This window comes from Anolis carolinensis, chromosome 6, assembly GCF_035594765.1.
Source record: "Anolis carolinensis isolate JA03-04 chromosome 6, rAnoCar3.1.pri, whole genome shotgun sequence".
Classification (NCBI taxonomy): Eukaryota; Metazoa; Chordata; class Lepidosauria; order Squamata; family Dactyloidae; genus Anolis; species Anolis carolinensis.
In genome coordinates, this window is record NC_085846.1 from 111,124,441 (window position 1) to 111,138,168 (window position 13,728).

Consider the following 13,728-nt stretch of genomic DNA (forward strand, 5'->3'; position numbering starts at 1 on the left):
CACAGCCCGAAAGACATACAACAACCCTGTGATCCCGGCCATGAAAGCCTTCGACAACAGCAGAATTGTGGGAGTTGAAGTCCGAAACACCTGGAGGGTCCAAGTTTGCCCATGCACTCAACCAATTCAAACTAGTTTGTGACAGCAACAAAAACTAAGTTTCTGGAGTATAGCTATTCCTTTCAAAGCAAGTTCCACACAATTAAACAGGAAATTAAACCAGGGACAGATTTTTCCCCCCAAATTTTATTACATAGCATAATAGGATCGATAGCAATAGGAAACTCACTGGAATATTACGTGAACAGGTATCACAAAGTATTGCTATTAATATCCCACTTTTATCTCACAGCGGCTCACAGCTTTTTAAAAATGCAATTCAAAATCTATAATATACAAATGGTATATATATATGTATACACACACACACAGCAGGAGGAATCATAATCCATTTCCCGAAACAGTACATGTTAATATTGTTTTTCATTTGGCATCACTTATTGTGACTTCAGTAAGCAAATTAACAGCATAATCTTGCAGATTATAAATTCCACTGAGTTCCATGGAGTATTCCCCAGTTGATACCGGCTGTTAGGAATTGTGGGATTTGAAGTCCAAAACACCTGGAGGTCCAAAGTTTGTCCATGCCTGCTGTAAAGCAACATTTGGCTCAGCTCATTTTCCTCTTCCCTGGACACATTCCAGCTTGTTTGCATCGTTCTTGAATTGTGGTTGCCAGAACTGGACAAAGCCTCATTCGAACTGAGGTCTGACCAAAGCAAAACAGGTCACTCCCTTGAGCTCAACAGTATACTCCTATTGATGCAGCCTAGAATTGTGTTGGTGTTTTTAGCTGCTGCATCACATCGTTGACTCATATTAAGCTTGTGGTCCACTAAAACTCCTAGATCCCTTTCACGGGCTGTTTTCAAGTCAAGTGTCACTCATCCCATATCTGTACATTTCATATTTTACTGCCTAACTGTAGTACTGTACAATACTTGTTCCTGTTAAAATTCATTTAGTTAGTTTTGGCCAGATTCTCCAATCAGTTACGGTCATTTTGGTTTCTAATTCTGTCTTCTGCTGTAATAGCTATACTACCAGTTTGGTGCCATCATTAGTGAAGAGGCAAGGGTTAAAGATAAATAACCATTGTTAATTGCTTTGCATTAAATTGCTAATTGTTTGTTAAATTGTTAATTTGTTGTAAACTGACAGCACCTCAGAGGGAGGGGTGAGCCAAAAGCGAAGGTGGAGCGTTTTAACAACAACAACAACAACAACAACAACAACAACAACGGCTCTATGGAACAAAGGCAGCTCACAGCTCTGAAGGGAGTGATATTCCTGGGTGTTGTGTTGTGTATTACAAAAACCTCTGTATAAAACCGCTGCCATTTTCCTTGCTCTGTGTGGTACTTTCCTGGCTGGAGTACACTGCGCAGGCACAGGCCTCGCCTCTTAAGTTACTTCTGCATAATAAAACTACTGTAATTATAATCTCCTCGATTACTAATCTTAATTGGGAACACAGACTAGCAATTAAAGGCATGGTGCCTCTACATTTGCTATTCCTCCCAATTCGGTTGCCCAGATCTACCAGAATTGATCAGCATATACTTCCTTACAGATGAAAGAATCTGGCTCCTTACTGAAAGATTCTCATTGAGAAACATACAGTCCAAGTCTTCTGGCAGCTTCAGAAATCTTACGAGTCTTTTTCTGGGGGAAAGGATAATAGGGCAACTTATTGGATGATGGCGCCAATTTCGAGGGCGACATTTGTGGATGTGTCCAAGTCCCTGGTGTGAAAGATGGATTGGAATTAAAAGTCTTTTCAGCAGGGCTTGGGTTTTCCTGCTCACTAAGGAGTCCCATGGATTGTTCACAATTTGTTAATGATTCTTCACATGATATCACACTTTCCTCCAGAGATAGTTTTCTGTCAATGTCAACTAGTTCATTCTTGTTTTGCACAACATCACAAGGGATTATTTTTCTATGCTCCCCTTGTTCAAGGCGGTGGAGCTCTAAATGTATCCGCCACGGTGAACTGTCTTGTATGTTTTCACCAAGGGGGAGATCAAGGCAGACTTCTTTGACGGGAATACGCTCTTTGAATGCTTTCCCCCTTTTCACGTTCTTGTTAATTAAAACAGGGTTGACCATAGATTCTTTAGCAATGGTCTCATGTTCACCTGTGGAAAAAAATGACATGTTTCTATTTTAAAAAGGGGAAGAGATTTCTAAGCAGCAGTAGAGAGAAAGCAAAAGTAATAGAGACCAAACAAAAGTGGCAAGATTTGTAAACAAAAGGGAAGAAATGTGTACACTGGGGATATAAATGCATATATGCATCATTAGAATATAGAGAAAGTAAATGGGATTTCTCTCTCTCTACTTCTTAGTCCACAAAAGGAAAACATGGTGTCATTTAGTGAGGCCGAATGGTGGGAAATTAACAAATAGGCCAGTAGATCTTTTGCTGCCGTTAGGATGTTTTTCTTTTTGAAAAACCAGTAACTATCAGTATACTCATGTATGTATTGTGCATGGAGGGCAGATGTTTTGCTCATATTACACATATATAATTGCACTGGCTGCTGAAGGATTACCAGCTTCATGCCTGAAGTTTGCTATTTCATAGTTTATTTGTTTGTTTTTAACTTAAATACATATTCTGATATTATGTACACAATTGGTGAGAACACAGAAGTTGTCCATCACTATACATAATATGTCAAGCTGTTTAGAAAGGCTCATGATGACCCAATTTGATAACTACTAACCCAAAGAGAAACATTCTCTCTTAGTTACATATTAAAATCTAGGAACAGGAAGAGCTATTTGTTTTGTTTTCACATGGCTGCCTTTTGCCTTGACATTCAATAAAACTTCAAGGTGAACCTGAGCTAGTTCAGAGGTTCTTAAAGCCATTGGTTGTTGTAGCTTGCAAGTTTTACTTAAGTCAGTGTTTACATAGGCTTCTATCTTATATTTATAATGTGATCACTTATAGATTTTGTTGGTATCTTTTACTCAGAAATGAATTTTAATTGGTTTAATGTTTGCTCTCATAAGTATAAATAGGATTGTTACTTATAACGGTTTCTGACTGCAGATATCACTATGTAATGCGATTTTTATTCTTGGGTTATAAATGTAATTTACTAATTGGTTGTATCATAAAAACATGGGAAAAGTTTATTAAACCTCAATGTTTTTGTTTTTGTGGGACATTCTGCAGCACATTTCGCTATAGTTTTTCAATGAATTTCTCCTAGAGTCTCAACCAATTCAACATACAGTAATTTGTGGCAGCCACAAAAATGAAGTTTTTGGAGTATAACAACTACTGTACTTTTTTAATTGCTTATATATTTAGTTTGTTTATATTTTGATGAGATTTTTTGTACTTTTACCTGTGCAGCATTGAATTTTTGCTGGATCTGTAAACCACCTTGAGTCCCCTTTGGGGTAAAAATGAAGTAAATAAATAAATTATAAATAAGTACCGCACAATTAAACAGGAATAACACTTCCAAACCAGGAACAGAACATTTTTCCAATTTTGTTAGTTAGTCAGTAAACACAACACTGATTGTTATAGAAAATTAAAATTGGCTATCAGAAATGTGTGGATAGAATTTCAGTTTGTTGGATTTCGTATTTTTTTACAAATCAGAAGTACAAAGAACTAGATATGAAGTAGTGGTGATGATTATGGAGGCAATATTAAATAAAAATGGTGCTTCATAGGACTGAACCAGTTACAGTACACCATGAATCATAAATGCAGATAATAAAGGCTCAATCCCATGAGAACAGGACTTTTCATTCTCTTAACACTGGGATTTTCAAAAAGATCCCAGTGGCAATTATTAACCTAAAGAAGAGGGAAGTGTAACAGAATCGATGCATAATGAAGGGAAAGCAAGAGAAAGGTTTTTTTTTTTTTTTGGTGGATGACGCATGGAATTGTCAAAGAAATTATGCAGCTCCTTTTTATCTGTCTAAAGTTCAAACAGGGACAAGTGATGGTGGGTAATATCAGGGATGGGACTCATCACTTGTAAACTGGTAATGCTTTTAGTAGAACACAATTTTAAACAGTAATTTGAATGTCATTGTTTGAAATGTGCTTGTTCAACACAAATAAATCTGAATGATAACCCCTTATATTTGCCCTCTTCCCACATTTGAACAAATATCATGCAAGTAAATGAACTTATGTGAAATAAACCATAGGCTTTAGGGATGTAATGGTGCTGGTTGACATTGTAGGTAGATATTTTCAAAGTAAGTAGCACTGGAGAAAAGGGGCATTTTATTTTATATTTGTAAATATAACATGGCATCGAGCTGTAACCAGTACCAGATGGCATCAGGCTTCTTGGGTTCATCTCAAAGAAGCTTATGTGTGTATTGTGCTTATGCAGCATTGCTATACCTAAATGCCAGGAGGGAAGGGGGAAATGGTTGTGTGCATGCACTAAGGCACATTGCACCATGAGGAACAAGGAAGAAAAATGGATCACCTGTTTTGTAGCTCATGAGCTTTGATATTTAGACAAGGAACAATAAGACTGGGGACAAAACACTCCCTGAAAACTGGTGCTGAACCTTCCACAAACCCCTTAGTTTATCATGCTTCATTGGTTGAAAACATATGGCATGCAAGCCCTAGTGTAGTGCTAAGGTTTAGACCACAAAATTGAAGTCATTTATTTCAGTTAATGATTAGAGTGTAACAGGCTTCTCATTTGTCCCAAGACGCTAATCTGAAGCTTTTAACCCTGAAATGTTTGCTGAGATCCATTTAGTAGCCACCAAGTTAAAGTAAGGTGGGTGTAACCAGGAGAACCTGTGGATCCAATTTGCAGAGAAGCCTTAGATGTGATCCCCACTATGTTTAAAGGAATGTATGCTCATCTTTTGGGGATTTTGACCTTAATGTTTAATGGAGTGCATTCTTCCCAAATAGCAGATCGTTCATCCCTAAAAAGGTAAATTCTTTAACCAGTAGCAGTTAGGCTAAGAAAAGTCTATGATCATCTTAGTATGCCTTCTTTTCAGTAAATAACACAACACTTCTTTGTGTTTAGTGGTTATAAACTAGAGATTAAGCACACCCATTGTATCAATAGGATTAACCTGCTTGTTCCTCTTATTGTTAGATACAGAATAAATTTACTACCGGCTTCTTCTCTCCCCCCCCCCCCTTTTTTTCTTTTTGTTATTTTCAAAATATAAAGTGAAACCATTATGCAATCTACTTTGTAACTAATGTGCTTCTATTTAACTAAAATCTACCTATTTTCTTTCATTTTGTTCTACTTCCCTTTTCCCAAACACATTTCTGGAGAGAATCAGTTCTGGCAGGCCTACCCAGTCAATGTTTAATTTTTCATTGTATCAATATCGGTGTTTTACCATAGTTTGTACCCAACCTAGAGCCATGAAACAAGGTGGATACAAGTTGTTGTTGTTGTTATTGTTATTATAGGTGTTTGCTACTAATGTCTCCCTCCAACCCTTAACTCAGACTAAAGCTGGGGAGTTCTATGGTGAGACATTATACCATCTCTCCCACCAAATTAATCTAATTAAACTTTCATAGAATGCAAAATATGGTTAGTGTATAATTCTGTTCAATTACATTATGTTGGTCTACATCAGGCATGGGCAAACTTCGGCCCTCCAGGAGTTTTGGACTTCAACTCCCACAATTCCTAACAGCATCTGTTAGGAGTTGTAGGAGTTGTAGTCCAAAACACTTGGAGGGCCGAAGTTTGCTCATGCCTGGTTTACACTGACCATATAATGCGGTTCCAAACTGCATTATAGGCAGTGTAGAGCTATACTTAATTTGAAATGTCATTTTGTTGTTTGAAAACAATCCTGTAAAATAGCTGTGTCTTCATGCAATCCCATGCAAATTTACCAGGATGTAAGCTCCATTTAACAATATAGAATTTTATTCTAAGGATATAGAGGGCTGATCTATCTACCTGTTAAGAGCAAACACAGCAGTATGGCAGGATCTATACTGCCCTATATCTCAGGATCTGATCCCAGATTATCTGGCAATGGAGACTCATATAATCCAGTTCAAAGCAGATAATCTGGGATCAGATCCTGGGATACAGGGCAGTGTCGATCCAGCCTGTATTGTTTTATGGCACCTTAAAGACCAATAGGTATATAACCGAGAGCCCTTAAGGTGCCACGAGACCGTTTATTGCGAAATCGATGCACTTTGAACTTTGCTTTAACTTTGTTATAGATATGTGTGCGTGTGTCTAAGCTATTTTAAATACCAGTGGCAATTTAAAAGAATGCAGAGGTTAAAAGTTCCAGTCTAATACGTACCTGTTTTAAATACAATAACGTGTGTCTGCTGCTTTTGCTTCTGCTTTAGACAGTCGTATTGCTCTTCCAGTTTGCTTACGTCCATCTTGGTTGGCTGCCGGGAACAGTCTGAGGCTCCTTGCTTGGACGGATGAGTCACTAAAAAAATACGGCTCATATATTCATAAGCGCTCACCATCTGTTCCCATAAGAAAGACAAAATTAGGCAGAAGCAGAACACTTCCCTCATGGTGCTTGCCAAAAAGCAGAGGAGGCTGGAAACATGAGAAGTTCACCTGCAAGGCAATGGATTCCTTTTCAATACCTGCTGCAACAGGTGCTGCTCACAGTTTCAATCCGTGAACATGTCAACTTTCCTTCCAAATGCATCCAACGTGTCCCGAACCTATGAATGCAGACTCTAATGACAAAGAACTGTTCAACTGGAACCGGTGTTGACTTAAGGGCAAACATACGAATCAATCCTTGCCAAAAACGACAGAGAAATACAAAACCACACTCAAGAAAGTACAATACACAAAGCTCTGGAAGATGGCTTTGTACTTTTCTTAACCTAGACTAAAAGATTTGTCTGCAATTTGTATTTATGTTTTTCACTTATATTTTAATGGTTGGTTTTATAGCAAATTCTGTGATAATTATTTTGCTCATTTTGTCCGGTTATTTTTTTTAATTGCCTTTTTTTAGATACCAATAAAAAGTAAGGATTATGCACTACTCCAGCTGTTCATTTTGGCCCATCTACACCGGTATATAAAATCCAGATTGTCTGCTTTGAACAGGATTATATGACAATGTACTCAGACTTCTTCTACACTGCCATATAAAATCCAGATTATCTGCTTTGACACTGGATTATATGACAGTGTAGATTCATCCCTCTTCTACACTGCCACATAAAATCCAGATTGTCAGCATTGAACTGGATTATATGACACAGTAGACACAAGCCTCTTCTACACTGCCATATAAAATCCAGACTGTCTTCTCTGAGCTGGATTATATGACAATGTAGACTCAGGCCTCTTCTACACCGCCATATAAAATCCAGGTTGTCTGCTTTGAATTGGGTTATATGACAGTGTAGATTCAGGCCCCTTCTATATTGCCATATAAAATCCAGATTGTCCGCTTTGAACTGGATTATATGGCAGTGTAGACTCAGGGTTCTTCCAAACAGGCCCTATATCCCAGGATCTGATTCCAGGTTTCCTACTTTAAACTGGATTATACGAGTCCGGATTGCCAGATAATTTGGCATAAGCAGAAAACCTGGGATGAGATCCTGGGATATAGGGCTAGTCTGGATGGGCCCTCAGGCCCCATCTACATTGCCATATTAAATCCAGATTGCTTTGAACTGGATTATATGGCAATGCAGACCCATATAGTCCAGTTCAAAGCAGATGTGGATTATCTGATTTGATAACCTGGATTTTATGGCAGTGTGGAAGGGGCCTGAGTCTAGTTCAAAGAATATAATCTGGATCGTCTGCTCTGATAATCCGGGTTACATGGCAGTATAGACTCAGGCCCCTTCTAGACTGCCATATAAAATTCAGATTCACTGCTTTGAACTGGATTATATGGCAGGGCAGACTCCCACGATTCCAGAGGATTCAGCCACAGCAGTTCGAGCGGTGTCAAACCGCACTAATATTACAGTGTGGTTCCAAGTGCGATTTGGGGGGCGGGCCTATTCCCGCCGCCCCTCGCGAAGCGGCCCAGCGAGCGCGAGTTCAAACGTTAACCCGGCGGATCTCTTCTTAGGAAACGCGCGAGGCCTCGGCGCTGCTCTTCCTGGAAGCGGGAGAGGCTGAGAAGGCCAGAGGAAGCAGCCTAGGCCGCAGCCGTCTCCATGGCGACTGAGGCCTGCCACTTGGGGTGGGATTTCAGCACCCAGAAGGTACGAGGCGAAGGCGGCAAATCATCAGGGCTTTAAGGCAGGCATGGGCCAACTTGGGCCCTCTAGGTGTTTTGGACTTCAACTCCCACCATTCCTAACAGCCGTAGGCTGTTAGGAATGGTGGGAGTTGAAGTCCAAAACACCTAGAGGGCCCAAGTTGGCCCATGCCTGCTTTAAGGCCTCCCACGGCTAGGGGACGGCCGAGTCTTATCACTCTACACCTTTCATTGTTCTATCGTCTATTTCAACCGCAGAGCGTTCTGGGAAATGTAGTTTAGGGGAGGGCATTTAGCTTTCTCAGCCAGAGAGCGCTCTGGCCTCGCAGGACTACAGGCCCTAATAAATTAGAGTGATAAGATTCTTGGAATAATTGCCTGCCTTTAACTTACCTCCTTCCTTTCATTGATTCTGTTATTACAACTACTATTATTATACATTCCTCGCCCTTGCCTCCCTCCTTACCATAATTATACACTGCGTATCTATTATTACAGTAGAGTCTCACTTATCCAACGTTCTGGATTATCCAACACATTTTTGTAGTCAATGTTTTCAGTGCATTGTGATATTTTGGTGCTAAATTAATAAATACAGTAATTACTACATAGCATTAATGTGTAATGAACTACATTTTCTGTCAAATTTGTTGTATAACATTATGTTTTGGTGCTTAATTTGTAAAATCATAACATATTTTGATGTTTAATAGGCTTTTTCTTAATCTCTCCTTATTATCCAACATATTCGCTTATCCAACGTTCTGCCGGCCTGTTTATGTTGGATAAGTGAGACTCTACTGTATTATACTTTCTTCTCTTGCACCTCCCTCCTTGCATTAATTCTGTAATAATAATAATAATAATAATAATAATAATAATAATAATAATAATGGTTTCCACACCAATGACTCTCTTTGCATTAATTCTGTATTACTACTACTACTACTACTACAGTAGAGTCTCACTTATCCAACATAAACGGCCCGTTGGATAAGCAAATATGTTGGATAATGAGAGATTAAGAAAAAGCCTATTAAACATCAAAATAGGTTATGATTTTACAAATTAAGCACCAAAACATCATGTTATACAACAAATTTGACAGAAAAAGTAGTTCATTACACATTAATGCTATGTAGTAATTACTGTATATATGAATTTAGCACCAAAATATCACAATGCATTGAAAACATTGACTACAAAAATGTGTTGGATAATCCAGAACGTTGGATAAGTGAGACTCTACTGTACTATGCTTTCTTTTCTCTTGCTGCCCTCCTTGTATTGATTCTATTATTACTTGATACACAACAAGATGAGTGTACAGCAAACAAGATCACTATACTTGTTGTTGTATTGGATCCCATGTCGGCCACTTCCCAAGTGTCTAGGACTGTGTGATGTATTGGCGAATAATGCGTGCAAATCTGAGTCGGGTGGCCTTTTGCAGCTGACAAGTGGTAATTTTGTCAACGCTCATTGTGTTTAAGTGCAGGCCAAGGTCTTTAGGCACTGCACCCAGTGTGCCGATCACCACAGGGACCACCTTGACTGGCTTGTGCCAAAGTCTTTGCAGTTCGATCTTTAAATCCTTATATCGTGTAAGCTTTTTCAGTTGTTTTTTGTCAATCCTGCTGTCGCCTGGGATTGCAATATCGACGATCCATACTTTGTTTCCCCCCAAAAATCATGAGGTCAGGAGTACTGTGCTCCAAAACTCTTGTCAGTCTGAATTCAGAAATCCCAAAGTAGTCTGACGTGTTCATTTTCTGTAACCTTTTCAGGCTTGAGATCCCACCAGTCTTTTTGTCACAGGCAGATAGTATTATTATTACTTACTTATTTAGGCAATCCCTCGTAGTTTGAGGATGATGGTCCATAGGTGGCTGTGGAGACCTATTCTTGATCCGCATGTTCTTCCACAGTGAAGATATCGGTTTCCAGATGGAAGCCAAGTCCCTGTCAGGGTTGGCTTGATGTGCCTTCGTCTTGGCACGTTTCTCCCTTAAGCCCTCCATTTGTTCCTCTTTGAATTCTGCAGCACTGTTGGTCACAGCTGACCTCCAAGCTCAAGGGCCAAGGATTCCCAGTTCTCGGTGTCTATGCCTCAGTTTTTAAGGCTGGCTTTAAGCCCATCTTTAAAACTCTTTTCCTGTCCACCAGCATTATGTTTCCCATTCTTGAGTTGGGAGCAGAGTAACTGCTTTGGGAGACAGTGATCAGGCATTCGGACAACATGGCCAGTCCAGCGAAGTTAATGGCGTAGGAACATCCCCACTATTACGACTATTAAACTATTATGCTTTCTTCAGCTTTGCCTCCCTCCTTGCATTAATCTAATTCAGTCTTCATCCCAAGATTTCTGTTTATTTGTGAAAGATTTTGATAGGGATTGAAAGTTTCAGCCATTGATACTAAATTACAGTATGTTTATCCAGGGAGTGACAGAAAAATTTGTGAAGGGATTCAGCTGAGTAATGAGCTTCAGATTGTGATCCTATAGTTGGTACAGTACTTACCAGTGAGGAAGCCCATTGAACACAATGGAATTTGAGTAGGTACACACATGCTTGCTATTGTTTGGACTTTAATATACACAGAAGCAAATCCAGGATCACCGTGATGTGTAAACTCAGGGTGGATCTATACTGTAAAATTAATGCAGTCTGAAACTGCATGATTGTTAGGGATTCCTCTTCTTCAGAAGAGGAAGGGAAGCAGGAATGTATTCATGAATCAGACGGGCAGTTGTAATCGGAGGGGGAGATTTTGTAAGTACCCACATTTCAGGAAAGGCGAAAGGAAACGGACCAGAGACGTCGTTCAGCTAGAATAACTGCCAGAAATGCAGCCGAGTAATTGGGAACTGCCCTGGCAGCTGTGGGGGAACTCAGGGCTATAAATCGGAATCAGGTGCAGTCAGCGTTTGCTGGTAACAAACTGACTCTAATGCCTAAGCCTTCGCTTTCCTTGTGCCTGCTTCGAGTCTGCATCTGGGAAACTGCTCTTAACTGTTTCTTTGTCTGAAGTAAGACCGCTACTTGGTTTGTGAATTTATCAGAGACTTAAGAACGGTGTTTTCCCTAAGACTACTTTGCTTTCCTTTGCATTATACCACTGAGTGTGCTGTTCTTTATGTTTTGCTGAAGTAAAGCAGCTTTCATTTACTTACCACATTGTTTTAAGGCTCTTCTTGAAAGACAAAACAGGACAATGATGTTGCTTGTCACATGATTATTATTATTACATTTATTTATACAGCAATTCTACGTGCTGAACTCTCCCTTCTTCTTCATGGCCATTTACAGAACAAGAGCCTGGTTTCTGTATTTCACCTGACAATTGTATGTGGGCAAATGCATGCTTCCCACATTTAGCAGTCTGCCCTGATTGTAAATGTGTTTCACTTTCAGGATTTTCTTTTTCTATTACAGAAATGAATAGCAACTGATTGGAGTGTTGGGCTATGACTCTGGAGAGCAAGGTTCAAATCTCCGTTCAGCTATGAAAAGCCATTGGGCAAATCACAGTCACAGCCTCAGAGAAAGGCAAAGGCAAACCTTCTCTGAACAAATCTGGCTGAGAAATTTCTAGGACAGGATTACCATAAGTCAGAAATGACTAGAAGGCACACAAGAACACCAGAAAATTATTCCTATTCTTTAGGAGGGCTTCACAATTTGGAAGTTCTTGTGTTGATCCTCCGACATCAGCTTGAAAGTTTGCCATTCTAGAATTGTGTGACTTTGAAGCTCAAAACAAAACAAAACACAACATAAAACACCTTTTTCTGTGTGTTCAGGTGGTATAAATATGGCAAAATTTAGAAGTAATTTTTTTAAACTGGTAACATAAAGAATGATACATAAGTTTCAGTACATATACCTGCACACATATTCCACACATTTTTGCTAAATTTTGGCATATTTCAATGAGATGTCAAGGGTTAACCTGTGAAATCCAGCCTGTAAATTTTTAACATAATGAAACTTCCCTCTAGGCCAGTTCTGGGTAAAGTGCATATTAATGTGAAACATTTTCATAAGGTCAACCTGTATTTGCAATCACACGCTCCTTTTTCTCAAAATGAATTTATAAGGGAGATACTTTCAAAGAGCAATAAAGCAATGCTTTTGTTTAACAAACCACTACTCACAAAGAGCTTTCTATATGCTGATGATCCTGGCCTAAGAACACAAACAAAAGACTTTGAAACAGTTGAGAACCAACTTACTAATGCCCTGAAAGAGCTTTCCAGCTACTAGAAAGATAATTACCAAAAGCCTTACCCTGCCAAGACACAAGTTTGTGCTATCCACCTTCGTAACCGTGAAGCCAACAGGAAACTGAAGGTTACCTAGGAAGGCCAAGAGCTTGAACACTGTGCCTACCCTAAATATCTCGGCGTCACCTTAGATGTCGTCACCAAACACTAACATTTAGGAAACACTGTGCAAAGTAGCTGCACGCAATAATATTCTGTGCAAACTTACTAATAGCCCATGGGGTGTAGACCCCAAATTAAAAAGAACATCAGCCCTGGCCTTGTCTTACTCACTGCTGAGTATGCCTGCCCCGTCTGGCATAAATTTGCCCACACAAAACAGGTGAATATAGCACTGAATGAAACATGCAGAATAATCACAGGATGTCTCAAACCTCCACCTGTTGATAGACTTTATAAGCTAGCTGGCACTGCTCCCCCTGATGTGCGATGGGAAGTTACTGCCAATTGTGAGAGAAATAAGGCCGAACACTGTGAAAGCCACCCACGGCATGACTATCAGCCTCCTCCCAGTAGACTTAAATCAAGGAAAAGTTTCATGAGAACTACCACTCCTCTAAATGTTCCTCCAGCAAAAGCAAAAATATCCCTGTGGGCAGCAAAATTGTTTGTTGAGATTACTGTTATTAATGGAGCACCCAGTTTTGCAATGGGTCAAACCCTTGTGCTGGCAGGACTGATGACCGAAAGGCCAGAGGTTCGAATCCAGGGAGAGCGGGTGAGCTCCCTCTGTCAGCTCCGCATCCCACAAGGATGGTAAAAACATCAAAACATCAGGGTGTCCCTTGGCAATGTCCTTGCAGACAGACAATTCTTTCACACAGAAGTGACTTGCAGTTTCTCAAGTCGTTCCTGGCATGAAAAAAACCCCCTATTAATAATAATAATTATAATTATCTTATAGAAGTATTTTCTGAAGGAGAGGAGAAAGATAAACTAAAAGAGTGACCCTGCAAGCCCCAGGGTCTTGGAGGAGGAGCCGTGATTACCTGCCACATGGTCCCATTATGGATGGGAAAATGTGACGGCTGGATCCTTGCCATTATGGCCAACCGGTAGAGCCGAAGAAGCCAGTTTGGCCAAAGGAAAATGACTAAAACGAATCCGTGCACAAGTCTACTGTATATACAAACATGTTATTCGTTGTGATCCTATGATCTCAA

General features: G+C 39.7%; 2 protein-coding genes and 1 long non-coding RNA gene across 6 annotated transcripts in view; 2 read left to right on the top strand and 1 right to left on the bottom strand.

The window, feature by feature from the left end:
• Positions 1-226: 226 nt before the first annotated feature.
• On the bottom strand, positions 227-6,604 carry c6h9orf152 (chromosome 6 C9orf152 homolog). Of its 2 annotated transcripts, XM_062957524.1 has the most exons (3): positions 6,376-6,604; positions 3,426-3,473; positions 227-2,201 (listed from the first exon to the last, which is right to left on the bottom strand). In XM_062957524.1, exons 1-3 carry the CDS (start codon positions 6,602-6,604, stop codon positions 1,666-1,668), a joined length of 813 nt encoding a protein of 270 aa, XP_062813594.1. In that variant the 3' UTR covers positions 227-1,665. The 2 variants fall into 2 exon arrangements, with proteins under 2 accessions (XP_062813594.1, XP_008110465.1); XM_008112258.2 differs by lacking the exon at positions 3,426-3,473.
• LOC134292474 (uncharacterized) lies at positions 3,604-7,092 on the top strand. The gene is made up of 2 exons (XR_009999718.1): positions 3,604-5,009; positions 6,425-7,092. It is a non-coding gene; the product is annotated as an uncharacterized LOC134292474 (long non-coding RNA).
• Positions 7,093-8,141: 1,049 nt separating this feature from the next.
• The window catches only part of xylb (xylulokinase), a 96,000-nt gene continuing 90,413 nt past the window's right edge, over positions 8,142-13,728 (top strand). For all 3 annotated transcript variants that reach the window (XR_001730391.2, XM_003221906.4, XM_062957523.1), the window contains exon 1: positions 8,142-8,281. Coding sequence is in view for 2 of the 3 variants with exons in the window: in XM_003221906.4 (XP_003221954.1) it covers positions 8,234-8,281 (48 nt within the window). In the remaining variant the exon portion in view is untranslated. The remainder of the gene's footprint in view (positions 8,282-13,728) is intronic.

Excerpts from the sequence above, each read along its gene's own strand:
- c6h9orf152 (XM_062957524.1), bottom strand. The coding sequence starts at position 6,604 with ATGAGGGAAGTGTTCTGCTTCTGCCTAATTTTGTCTTTCTTATGGGAA. Across the intron at positions 3,474-6,375 it reads CGTTATTGTATTTAAAACAG|GGGACTCAAGGTGGTTTACA; the intron begins GTACGTATTAGA and ends TTTACCCCAAAG. Across the intron at positions 2,202-3,425 it reads AAAAATTCAATGCTGCACAG|GTGAACATGAGACCATTGCT; the intron begins GTAAAAGTACAA and ends TTTTTTCCACAG.